The following is a 13,043-nucleotide window of genomic DNA, read 5'->3' on the forward strand; positions in this document are numbered from 1 at the left end:
GTACACCTTTGAGAAGTGTATGCCTTGTCTCTCATTTGTGTAGACGTGGTAGCAGTGTAATTCTTTGCGGTGGTTACTTTTATTGTTGATGCATTGCTTTCGGATAGGTTGGGAGTTTGTTTGCACAGTTTGACACTCCCTCCAGAACAGTGCATCCAGGTACAGGAAAAAAAGACACACGTTTTGGCAGACGTAGTGGCTGTGGTTGATCCTTTATAGCCAACTTGCTACACAAGATAATGTTGTGTATACAAATACTGCATATACTAGTGTCTCCATAGGATTACTCCATTTGTCTAAATTTAGTACTAATATGGAACAAACAATAACAACCAATACTATACAATACTATGAACAGTTACAAACAGAATAAAATAAAAAGAAGCAACAACAAAAAGTAACAACAACAAACATGGAGCAGAAATATGAAATCCCATCAGTATCATCATCATCAACAGACAAAAACAAAAATAAAAATACTCCGTAAAAAGAATATATCTCTTTTTAGTTTGCTACTTTTGATCTCAACAAAATCTTCTTTCTTTCACTTCTAAAGGATACCACCAATACTATATACATCAACACACACACACACACACACCACCATCACCACTTCCCCCCACACCTTGCCACGCCAGGTAGTTTGTCTGCTAAAAAGTTTAAGTTATTTTTTTTTTCTTAGTTTGATCGATCTCCAAGAAATTATAATAAATTCTTTGCAACCCTTTTCTTGATCATAATAATAATAATCATAATCATAATTACACAATTTTCTTAGCACAACAGCCAAGGACGCTGATACTATGTCATATCAAAGAGCACGAGACCTAACAAGAGGGGAGTTCACTACTCGACCTATTTTCCACCAAGAAGAAAATGGCAGCAGTAGCATTGCTTCACAAGACACTCCGGTGGATCCATTCGACGTTTCACCTGAAAGTCATCTGGCTTTTGAACTACAGCTGAACTATTCAAACCCTCCACTGCCACACAATCAACATGGACGTCCATTTGTTGTCCATGGAGGGGTGTACAGTGATAACTCCTTCAATTATAATTCAAACTCATCTTCGTCCTCGTCTTCCATGGCTAATGTGTTTGGCAACGGTGCACAAAGGCTGGGGGCTCCAAGAGGAAATGCGAAGTATCTGCACAACCCTATTAGAAACGAGAACTTGTACATTAACCAACCTCCTGCTTATGATCGGTACCCAATTATCAAAGATTCAGAAGCCAATTCAATAACACTGTCCAACTCACAGCTGCAATTACAACAAGGAGCAGCAGCCGCTGCCACTGCAGCAGCATTAGCCGATCATCTACATAACGAGCCACAGTCCAGCTCATTTTCCAAGGGATCCGACACAAAGTACCCTGCGTCGTATAAATTTACCGAGTTTAGCCCCTTTGGCGGATTCCCCGCATCTTCATTCCCACTAAGCATAGAGGAGAAAGAGCCAGATGATGATTTACACAATCCAAATCCGGTGAAAGATGCAGAGTACGAAAAGAACCGGTTTTGGTATGACTTGAAGCAGGGTGACAGTCGATCGTATTGGGGGATTGTTGGATTTCTATTCCTTCTTGCTGCAGCTATTGCAGTTTTTGTCATTTTACCAGCTTTGACCTACTCTGGTGTCACTGAGCATGGACCACCTCAAACTTATGAAATCTTGACCCATTATTCGTATCCCATGTTGAGTGCAATACGAACAAACTTGATTGACCCCGACACGCCAGAAGATGCATTGACTTTGGACTCGAAAGGTGGCGATAAATGGCAGTTGGTGTTTAGCGACGAGTTCAATGCCGAGGGCAGAACATTTTACGAAGGTGACGATCAATTCTTCACCGCCCCCGATTTACATTATGATGCCACTAAAGATCTTGAATGGTATGATCCAGACGCAGTGACTACCGCCAATGGTACTTTGACACTACGCTTGGATGCTTTTAAAAATCATGATCTATTCTATCGCTCTGGTATGGTACAGTCATGGAATAAAATGTGCTTCACTCAAGGCCGGATTGAAATTTCGGCGAGACTACCCAACTATGGTTCAGTTTCTGGACTTTGGCCAGGTTTATGGACAATGGGTAACCTCGGTCGTCCTGGTTATTTAGCTTCGACCGAAGGAGTATGGCCATATTCGTATGATTCATGTGATGCGGGCATCACTCCCAACCAATCTTCGCCAGATGGCATTTCCTACTTGCCTGGACAAAGGTTGAACAAATGTACGTGCCCAGGAGAATCGCATCCAAACCGTGGAGTTGGAAGGGGTGCTCCTGAGATTGATCTCGTTGAAGCTGAAATTATGGTTGATAGCACTGGTAAGAAACCGAATAATGGTGTGGCTTCTCAATCATTACAAATGGCCCCAATGGATATTTGGTACATGCCAGATTACGATTTTATTGAAATTTACAACTACTCCATCACCACGATGAACACGTATGCGGGGGGCCCTTTCCAACAGGCGTTTTCGGCTACTACAACGTTGAACCGTACTTGGTATGAAAGAGGCAATGGATTGGAGCACCAGTACCAACGATTTGGCTATGAATATCTCAATGACGACGATAACGGGTATTTGAGGTGGTATGTTGGAAGAGACCCCACGTTGACGGTGTACAGTACGTCATTGCATCCAAATGGAAACATTGGATGGCGTCGATTATCGAAGGAACCAATGTCCGTTATCATGAACTTGGGTGTTTCAAACAACTGGGCGTACATTGATTGGGGTGAAATTGTATTTCCCTCAACGTTCACAATCGATTACGTTAGAGTGTACCAGCCAGGAAATGCCATCAATGTTGGGTGCGATCCTGAAGATTTTCCAACTTATGATTACATTCAGCAGCATTTGAACATTTATGAAAATGCTAATCTAACCAGTTTTGAAGATGCAGGGTATTCGTTCCCAAAGAGCAGTTTGACTGGTTGTTAGTGTTTATAGTTTTGTCGTACAGTAACATCACTTCTCGCGAGTTAATTTGTAGACTGCGCGCTTCCTATTAGTCTAGGGAGGAAGAACGCTAATAAACAATAAGCAACTTATTGACCGATATTATTGTAAGTGTAATATGTCTACTTAAAGAACCGTAGCTTACTATTACAACGAGTAAATGATTGTCAGAGCTGTTACAACATCCTAAGTTAGAGTCTGTCAGTGCGGTCTCCAACTAACACTGAATTCCAACTTATTATCGTAAACTAAGTGATACAATATAAAGTAGTATATATTCCATATTTCTCTAAAAACTGATAATATAAAAGAAGAGGGAAATTGACCCATATTTATACTCTCTGAAACTCATTCCAAGTGTAAGTTAAACTTTATGAGTCAATTCCTCAAAAGGTAGTGCAAGGCACAAATATCACTTTGAATTAAATATGCTTAATTCATTGTAGTTTAGTGTCACTGTACTACAGTTGGGGTAAAAACTTGCTTTTCCGAATTTGGAATACAGGCAAGAGAGAGAGACTTAACAACACACTGCACTCACCCAGTAGCCAACAACACTCTACCTTGAAGAGACGATTTCAAATGAGTGCATCTTCCTGGTTCAGCTTTTGGTGGAGCAAGAATGATGAAAGCGATCAAACAGAGCAAACCCCAAATGCAGAAGAAACTGCAGGAAGAACTCTGCAGTCACGGCAAAGAAGTAGCATGTTATCAACTTCTAGCACAGCAGGAGGTTGGCTAAGTTGGAAAAAAGAACCTGTAAACCAAACAGCTTCAGAAGACGACCACGAGGATGTTAATGAAGAACAGGATGATGGAAATGATGAAGAGATTGAGCCAATAGACAACAACAACAGCAACAGCAATAACAACAGCAACAGCAACAACATCAACAACGACGATGATGACATGGCCGATGACAATGGAGATGAAATAGATGATCATGTGGCGGCGCCACGACGTGGTGGTCTAAACTGGTTCTGGAATAGCACATCAAAGAACAGTACAAATGAAACAAAGAGAGATGAAGTGGAGGATGCAAAGAAAGATGATAAAAAAGAGGCTGATTCGATTGACAAAAAGGATGAAAAGAAGGACAAGATAAGCCATGCCAGTTTTGAAACAAATACGATTTTAACCCCATCTATCCCCACTAAGCAAGAGCTCACTAATGCAGCCAAAAAAGTACCCGACGAAGTACAACAAGATGACGCTGTGTTGTACAAACCTCACGACAAAGCAGCTCAGTTTAACCAAATCAACACTCACAAGAATGAAAACTTGAAGGAGAATGTCATTGTCCCCAACTGGAAAAGATGTCTTCCGGTTGTACATGAAGGACACGTGTTCCATAATTCATCAACCTCAAACCCTAACAACAGCAATCAAACAATTAGAACTGATTTGAAAAACTGGAGACAGTTTTTGACACAGATATCAGCCAAGTTTGGTCTCACCACTGGTGCGGACACTGAGTTGCCACAAGATACTAAGGCTGAGGACGATGTGGGACTACTATATGAAAGGTCCTACAAACTCTATGGCAAGTCCTTGGCAGTGTTGCCCCAGCATAAACGTGCTTGTCTTCCAAACTACAACAAGTATTATCAAAACACTGACGACCCTGTTTCTCAATATCAAGAAGACCAAGATGATCCAAATGCAATTACCATCTCTAATGATGCCATGGGTAACCTCTTGATCAACAACAAGGCTAGAAGAAGGGGCACAGTAAACACCGAGGTGGTCAATCACAAATCGGGTCCTTTGAAAAAAGTTCAAAATATATTAATTATTGGTGTACACGGATTCTTTCCTACTCGAATGATACGGCCCATAATCGGTGCTCCCAAGGGTACGTCTTTAAAATTCGCCAATGAAGCAGAAAAAGCAGTTATACGTTACTGCGTTGACAACAATCTCATAGATGACGACAAGTCTAATGTCAGTATTCAAAAGATTGCCTTGGAAAAAGAAGGTAAAATCTTTGATCGAGTTCACTTTTTTACTGAGATTTTACAAAAATGGGAAAAGGAACTCAATAATGCCGATTTTATATTCATTGCTTCACATTCTCAAGGATGTGTTGTTTCGATAATTTTACTTGCGAGGTTGATTCGAATGGGCATTTTAAAGGACCCGATAAACAAGCGTATTGGTTTACTAGGCATGGCTGGTATCAACAATGGACCTTTTTATGGGGCCGACAAGTCGTTTTTCATGAAGGCTTATTCTGCAATTGAGCATGAATCGTTGAATGAATTGTTTGAATTGACAAAGTTTGATAGTTCTCAATCTGTGGTTTACAAAGAATCGATACGAACAATTATCAATGTCAATGTCAAAATCTGCTTCATTGGATCCATTAATGATCAGCTAGTTCCCATGTACTCGGCATTGGCATCGCATGTATTCCACCCAAACATTTATCGTGCTTGTTATATCGATTACACATCTTCAACACCAACATTTATTGAGAAGCTAGTTTCCATTTGTTCAAATCTTTTGAATTTGGGATTTTTCGACAACAATGTCGTTAAAGAATTGAGCACGTCCTTGGCTGGACCATTAACAGGAGGCGGTCATTCTAAAATTTACAATGATGGTAAGGTGTACGATTTGGGGATTAAATTTTTTTTGGACACTGATGATATTGTTATCCCGCATGATGGAAAGATAGATTATGATGATTTCGATAATAGTGAATTACCAGTGTCGAATCAAGTTTACATTAAAGAGTTCAATGTTGGCAAAATCGGCACCAATCCATTCATCTTGCCTTGGTGCTTACGTGGGTTGTTGTTTAATATTGAAAAAAATTGGCCCACAAGGGACTACGAGATTGATGGGTTGAAGGAGACGAGTTTGACCAATGGTTTCACTGAGGTGCATGAGTTGTATGATGCGTTTGAACAATGGAGACCTACGGTGAAAATACAGAAGGATTTAAAGTTTAGATTGAATGGGTTTAGAGCTAGTAAGTTATAAAGCAGTCGTGTGAGTGGATCAATTTTCGTAGGTTTCATTTTTGTAATTCATATTTTTTTTTTTTTTTTTCCTCTTCTAGTTCGAGAGATCATCGGCAGTATTGCATCATTTTTCCCCTTCCACCCCCATCATCACCACACCAGAAATGTCCGATTACGAAGATAATGCATTCCGCGAGGTAGCTGATGCATATGAGGACTTTGACCCACCAGACCATTTTTCAGATAATGAGTTTGATGATCCAAATGGTGGAGATGCCCAATTGACCACCGATGATGGACGACAAATTGTGCAGGGAGGTATTGGTCCAGATGACGCCGCCGCGGGTGCCGCCGCAGCTCAGCAGAGAAAGAAAACAGCCAAGGAGCTAGCCATACCCAAGGACCAGAGGACCACAACTCCTTATATGACAAAATACGAGCGTGCGAGAATTTTGGGTACTAGAGCTTTGCAGATTTCGTTGAATGCACCTGTACTAGTGGATATCGAAGGTGAGACTGATCCTTTGCAAATTGCAATGAAGGAATTGTCTCAGAGAAAGATCCCTTTGGTTATTAGGAGATATCTTCCGGACGGCTCTTTTGAAGATTGGAGTTGTGAGGAGTTAATAGTGGATCAATAAAGTTAAAAATGAATGGACTAAACAGATTGAAGAGACTCTGTGTTGTAGAGTGTCACTATTACCTCTCACTAGATTTCTCAATTTCGAAAATGAATTGAGCAAAATCTATTTAGCTGGCAACCTTTTTGTCTCATAAAGCGACGAAATCTGAGGAAGGTAAGGATGCTCTTCAAAGTCAACATCAATCAGTACTTTAACATGACCAGCTGGGGTCAACTTGCCAACACCTGAGAGTGCGGAAAACTACAACGAAATGTACCTCTTAGTTACAAAGTTGTAGCACAAGAACTTACTTCTGTCGTCACGGCTGTGGTAGCGTTTTCTTTAGTCCCAGTCGATGAAAGTGGTGATCATACATTACACTCGAAAAAAAAGTTTGTGTACAATTGAACCTGAGTTTAAATGTCCGTCGCGGGGTTAAGCGATGAGAGACAATGCGCAGGACAGCAACAGCTTCCAGAAATAAGCAAGAGATTGATATAAATGTGCATTGTTGTTTTCTGTCTCTTTCATTGGACAGTGTTTCCGATTTTTCATTTTTTGCGCTTTTGTGATGTCATTGTGTATGAACTTTTCCTTCTCGAGTAATATTCCTATTGTCTTTTCCATTGGTGCCGCATGGTGAATGCGAACAATGTGCCGTCCAATGGTTCTATAAATATGTCCCACTTTTGCATGAAAAATTGCCACCATGTCGAGGAATACATCAATTTTGAGATATGCTTATGCTCGAAAGATTGTTGTTTTGCATCTTTTTGTTTGGCGTTGCACTCGCTATAGATACAACAGTTCTCAACAGTGAGATTGGTTCTATTTGTCAATGGGTTCGGGCAAAGCCCAACAACGACGATTCATATATCAGGTTACCTGTGAATAAAACTGTTGCAGACTACAGAATTTCTGGCTTGATTTTCAAGTACTACGATATCGCCAATTTTGCATCGATTCCTACCGTTGAGAACTTCACTGATTTGTACCCGCAAAATAAAACAGATTTATATACGGGGATGTTGGGCAGTGATGGCAAGTTCAACGTAAATGCCTCTGAGGGCTATACAGTGGAAAATTTGCACTTTTGGAGTGGAGTCATTGACAAAGAGATTACGTTCCCAGTTTTGGACTCTGGATTTTATTGTGTTTACATTGCACCAGATGCAAACAAGGACACAGATTTCAAACTACCAGTGCACTTTAGAAACTATCATGGTAACTTGGATTACGCCACTTATGTATACTATACAATCGTGAAGTGGATTTTTGCAATATTGGCTGTGACCGGTGCTGCGATTTTCAAATTTCATAAAAGCCTGGACTCAAAAGGACCACAAAAGTTGAGTTCAGTGGAAGCGGTTATCAACACCTATGTCTTATTGACTTTTATTCCTTTTATGTTGTGGGAGTTGTCTGATTTTTGCACTTTGTACGCAAAAAACAACGTGTTTCTACCTTATGAGATATCATCTAACAAATCAGTTTTCTTACTCGTCTGCTTTGTCTTTATTACCTTAAATGAAGCATTCCAGTCGTACGCAACTTTATTATATGCAATGGGACTTGGTGTCATTTATTACTATAGGGAAGTCGCCAGCTATAAAAAGTTTCCACCGGAAATGTTACGTTTAGCAACTGCACTTTTACTCGTCGATGGAGCAATCAGACTTTCATTGCTTGGGGTCAAGGATTGGCCAGGCTCTATCTCGTTTATGGGAGCTTCAATTACAGTTCCCGCAAAGCTTGTTTATTTAGGATTGACATGTGCAACTTTTTTGATGAGCTGTGTTTGGTTTATTTTATCATTCAAGTTCTATTTCGACACCAAGAAGAAATTATCTTCCTCAATTGCTCAAGATGGATCAAAAGTTAAGGTGGTTTCGGCATTCAAAAAGACATCATTGGCAATCTGGATAGTACCCGTTGTGTGCACTCTCATTATGACGGTTATTTCAAGTTTGGCATTATACTTCACTTTCAGGGGTGTGTCCCATTCAAATTTCAAGTTTACGCCTCGAGTCGAAATACTCGACTCTTACATGAACATGGAAATCGGGACACGTGTACAGTTAATTGGGATGTTAACAAGTGGGTTGGAACCATGGGTAGCCACGCTTATCTCAATCGGCGCAGTGTATTTAATCTGGGCTAAATTGAGCGACAGGTCTACAATTGAAAGGAAAATTGAATAGAGGATATGGATGTTTATGGAACTTACCTTGAATGCTTTGTATGTGGTTATGGATTTCCTGTATTGTATATAGTTGCACTCCACTAGGGTACATAGCAATTTGGGAGTAGGACATAAGAATAGTACTAAGTAAACGGACACCCACGTATTGGTGAGCCGCATAAAAACTGTCATTTTCATGTCATTTTTATGTCATTTTTATTTTGTGCCACGTCTCGAAAAAAAAAAGGCGCATTCGCTTTCCTTGACGAGTGGCAGTAATATTCATAATACACGGGTTCGTCCCCACTCATCTTCACTTTTTTGTTCACTTTGGCATTTGCCGCTGATGTTTTACATAAAACTTCAGGTGAATGGGTCCTTGGCGAGTTACAAGATTCCTGCATTAATATTTCAATTCAAAGACCTTTTGTCAATTTTTCGTTATTTCCTACAATTGAAACATTTAATGAATTGTATTCATCAAATAAGACTCGATTGTATCAGGAAATGTTGAATGAAGACAAAAGATTCAACCTTGATTCTGTTGACGCAAAATCAGTTGACCGTCTGAGGTTATAGAGTGGTGTTCTTGACAAGTACATCACGTTTCCAGTTCCCGAGACTGGAATTTACTGCATCTACATAGCTCCGGTAACAACCGAACTAGTTTGAATTGCCCATAGAAATACACAAAAGTTATGGCAGATTGTTGCATTGTCAGTTTTCACATTTGTTCTAGTGATTTACTACATATTGAGATATGACGCAGATCCTGAAACTTTGAGCTCGGTTCACGTGGTTACCAAAACACTAGTGTTGCCAGCGGTTGCTCTGCTCATGTCCACTTGTACAATGGAGTTGATATATTTACTCATTAGGAACAGCTATTTCACTACATGCCAAAACTTTGCCTTTGTTGGCAATATTGGGTCACGTTTTGCAGTTTGCAGAGCACTTCCATAATGCGTTCATGTCGTATGTAACACTTTTGTTTTCAATGGGCTTTGGTGTTGTATACTATTACCATGACAATTTGAAACACTACAGAAAGCTCCCGAAACATTTTTTTTGGAAAGCAAATGTACTATTTGCTGCTCATTTGGCAATTATCTTCTTCAATAGCTACTTTCGGATCAAGGCTGACCACAAGTCAATGGGAAAAGCCGGCTTTGGACTATTGGCAGCATGTTTTGCATTATGTTTGCTTGTCTGGTGGTACTTGTTTCCATTGATTTGGTTTGCGGCTACAGTCTTGTTTATGTTCAAGACAAAGGAAAGCATAGGTACCATTGCATCAAGGCCAGATGAAATTAAATTCTGTCTGAGACATACTCAGTGTTTCAAAAGTCACTTGTGATAATTTGGGGCGTGCCAATTGTTATTAGGGTGTTTGTTCGTGTGCTTTTGTTTGTGCTGGTGGAAGGTTACTTAAGTCCAGGAATATTCGATAACAAACTAACAAATGGTGAGTTGAAGAAGCAATCTGTGAGATGGATGCATTTTGAATGGCTTTCAAGAAGTGTTCGATTTTTGAAAGACGTTTGGTTGAACTGGATTTGCACAATTCTTACAATTGGAGCGGTGCAATTGGTTTGGATAAGAAGTAGTTACCGATCAGAGAAGCTAAAGAATCAATAAAAGGGTTAGGGTTACAACATGTGTATACTTTGACAGTACTTGAATAGTCTTCTTTGTTTGCTGCAAACATTTCGTGCCGTATGGACTTTCATGTCACAAAAGAAAAAATTAGATTGCGTCATGAACAAATTTAGAACAGCGCCACTCTTAACTTCTCAAATTTCCTTTCATGTCTTGCGTTTTTTCTCCTTTCTCTACAATTTCCACCATCAATTCAAATATGTCAAGTCATATGATCCACAAACTAGGTATTGTACTATTGTTTGTTGTCTCTTGTGTTTTAGCCGCTCGCGACCAACCATCAATTTTGACATACAAAGATGGTGTGTTTTGTAGCCCTGTTGAAAGAAACAAGAACATTGACAAAGCTTATGTTGAGCTACATGCTACCAAGGAAGTTATCGATAAGAGGATCCCAGGATTGATTTTCCATTACCCTGACATTGTCAATTTCTCGTCGGTGCCAATATTGGAAGTGTATACTCAGTTGTATGCCAACAATAAGGACCATTTGTACAAGCAAATGTTGACCGATGATGGCAAATTCAAGTTGGATGCTGCCGAGGGCTACTCAGTGGATGATCTGAAGTATTGGAGTGGTGTTATTGACAAGGATATCAAGTTTGCTGTCCCCACTTCAGGAATCTACTGTGTCTACGTAGCCCCTGATCAAGAAAAACCGTTTGATTTTAGTCTACCTATTAAGTTTCAAAACCACTTTGGAAATTTAAACTACACAGAGTACTTGATTTATTCACAATTAAAGTATGTCATTGCACTTGCTATTGTTTTATTTGCTGCATTGTTCAATTACATTTTGAGATTCAAGGTTGGCAAAGATTTCCAAAACATGGACTCGATATCCGTCATATCCAAGGCTATTGTCTTTTTGATATTGACTCCATTTATTGCCGTTTACATATTTGATTGGTTTGTTTTGCTTCTAAGAAACAATTTTGAAGCATCTTACCAAACGTCGTTTGTGTTGTCGGTATTGAGGTTCTTTTCAAGATTAGGCGACAGCTTGTACAATGCATTTACGTCTTATGCTGTGCTATTATTTTCAATGGGATATGGTGTTATCTACTACCACAATGGGAACTCGCAACATTACAGACTTTTCCCCCAAGAGTCAATGAAAAAGATTACTGCATTATTCTTCTTATATCTCGTTGTTGTCGTCTTGTATTGTTTGAGTTTACAATCAACTTCAAGCAATCATTTGGTTGGCGTACAGCACAATACGCCTAATGGTACATTTTCTTCTGTTGTTGCCGCTTTGGTCTCGTTGTTTGGATTGAGTTTCTACATCTTGTCTGTGATTTTCTACTTCAAGACTAAAAAGACCATTGCAGCATTCCCTCCGGCTTCCGATGCAGAATCAACTGACAAGATTGTATCTGCATTTAGGAAATCCTTTTTTGTCATTTTGGTGTTGCCGATAATTACAGGATTTTTGGCCGGAGTTATTGCTGGTATCTTTTTAGTTAACGCAGCAGGAAATGTACCTGACTTCCCTCAACATACTGATCGTGACCTTGTTTACCAATCAGCATTGACAGTTGCCGCTTTTGAAAATTCCTTCAAGGGGGTAGTGTTGCCAATTGTATGGTCAAACTGGTTATACTTTTTCGCATTGATCATCTCGATATTCTTTATCTGGATTAAAGACAACAATGGGTTGATTGTTGACCACAATGCCAATGACCCAATAGAGTATGCCGATGTCCCCAACTTCGATATTTCAGATGGTGAAGATGAAGAGGACATTCGTGTTTGATTGCTTTGGGTGTCGATGCGAGGAGGAGAGTGGAATGGATTTATGTATACGTACAGTGTATCCACAAAATTTAAAATTTTACTCAGATCAATTATCCTATTCTAATTCCTACGATTGTTCTTTTTAAACCCACGATGATGTTTCCCTCCAAACTTCTTTCCCTTGAAACGTCCATAGCTCTTTTTCTCTCCAAGTTTGTTATCAACTAAACCGATTTCTTTGGCCAATGACGTTCCCAATTCAACACCAAATTTGGAAACACGATTCAAATCTTTACGCGCTTGTTCAGCGGCGGCTTCATCACCAAACTTTTCAGCTCTAGCAATCTTTTTGTTCAACAATTCAACAGCTAAAGATTTCCTTTCTTCTGGGGTCAATACTTTTGGTGCTTCTTCTTTACTTTCCTCTTTGGTGTCGGAAGTGGTGGTGGTGGTGGTGTCGCTCGAGGCTGTAGTTGTCGTGGCTGCTGTAGTATCTGCTTGCGCACTGTTTTCTGCACCTTCACTGACGGCTTCATTTTCAGTCACCACTGAATTCAGCGTGGATGGCTCTGCAGTTGCATCGGTGGTAATATCTGCTTTTGAGTTTGCACCATCTGACTCTGTTAACCTGGAAACTAAATCGGCCTTCTTACCCTCCGTACTGAGACCTCTTTCTTTCAAGACCTCTTTCAATTGAGCAACTGTCTGTGATGCGTAGTCAGCCATGGTACTAGCAATGTGCGTGTTGTTGAACAGGGGTTGGGAAATTCTAGTGTCAATGGTTGAACTTGTGGAACCCTTTGTTGTTGGTTTATTTTTTCTTTTTTTTTTTTTTTTTTGGTATTTTTCTGGGTAAAAGTGGGTTGACGTTTCGCGATATGAAATTTGGTAGCAATTG

The 13,043-nt window shown here is 39.9% G+C and overlaps 6 protein-coding genes across 6 annotated transcripts; 5 read left to right on the forward strand and 1 right to left on the reverse strand. All coding sequences in view use genetic code 12, as the record gives it.

The window, feature by feature from the left end:
* Positions 1-803: 803 nt before the first annotated feature.
* Positions 804-2,954, forward strand: KGF57_004693 (SKN1/KRE6 family beta-glucan synthesis-associated protein; the record flags this gene model as incomplete). The annotated part of the gene is made up of 1 exon (XM_051754229.1): positions 804-2,954. The coding sequence occupies one exon, from the start codon at positions 804-806 to the stop codon at positions 2,952-2,954; it is 2,151 nt and encodes a 716-aa protein (XP_051606827.1).
* Positions 2,955-3,554: 600 nt separating this feature from the next.
* KGF57_004694 (uncharacterized protein) lies at positions 3,555-5,960 on the forward strand (the record flags this gene model as incomplete). The annotated part of the gene is made up of 1 exon (XM_051754230.1): positions 3,555-5,960. One exon carries the CDS (start codon positions 3,555-3,557, stop codon positions 5,958-5,960), a length of 2,406 nt encoding a protein of 801 aa, XP_051606828.1.
* Positions 5,961-6,105: 145 nt separating this feature from the next.
* Positions 6,106-6,582, forward strand: RPO26 (DNA-directed RNA polymerase core subunit; the record flags this gene model as incomplete). Its single annotated transcript, XM_051754231.1, has 1 exon — positions 6,106-6,582. The coding sequence occupies one exon, from the start codon at positions 6,106-6,108 to the stop codon at positions 6,580-6,582; it is 477 nt and encodes a 158-aa protein (XP_051606829.1).
* A 618-nt stretch (positions 6,583-7,200) lies between these two features.
* Positions 7,201-8,765, forward strand: KGF57_004696 (uncharacterized protein; the record flags this gene model as incomplete). The annotated part of the gene is made up of 2 exons (XM_051754232.1): positions 7,201-7,231; positions 7,363-8,765. 2 exons carry the CDS (start codon positions 7,201-7,203, stop codon positions 8,763-8,765), a joined length of 1,434 nt encoding a protein of 477 aa, XP_051606830.1.
* A 1,839-nt stretch (positions 8,766-10,604) lies between these two features.
* KGF57_004697 (uncharacterized protein) lies at positions 10,605-12,164 on the forward strand (the record flags this gene model as incomplete). The annotated part of the gene is made up of 1 exon (XM_051754233.1): positions 10,605-12,164. One exon carries the CDS (start codon positions 10,605-10,607, stop codon positions 12,162-12,164), a length of 1,560 nt encoding a protein of 519 aa, XP_051606831.1.
* A 101-nt stretch (positions 12,165-12,265) lies between these two features.
* Positions 12,266-12,871, reverse strand: KGF57_004698 (uncharacterized protein; the record flags this gene model as incomplete). The annotated part of the gene is made up of 1 exon (XM_051754236.1): positions 12,266-12,871. The coding sequence occupies one exon, from the start codon at positions 12,869-12,871 to the stop codon at positions 12,266-12,268; it is 606 nt and encodes a 201-aa protein (XP_051606832.1).
* Between the last annotated feature and the right edge of the window lie 172 nt (positions 12,872-13,043).

The sequence above is a fragment of the Candida theae genome (assembly GCF_024610275.1).
Source record: "Candida theae strain CBS 12239 chromosome Unknown scaffold17, whole genome shotgun sequence".
NCBI classification, from domain to species: Eukaryota; Fungi; Ascomycota; class Pichiomycetes; order Serinales; family Debaryomycetaceae; genus Lodderomyces; species Lodderomyces theae.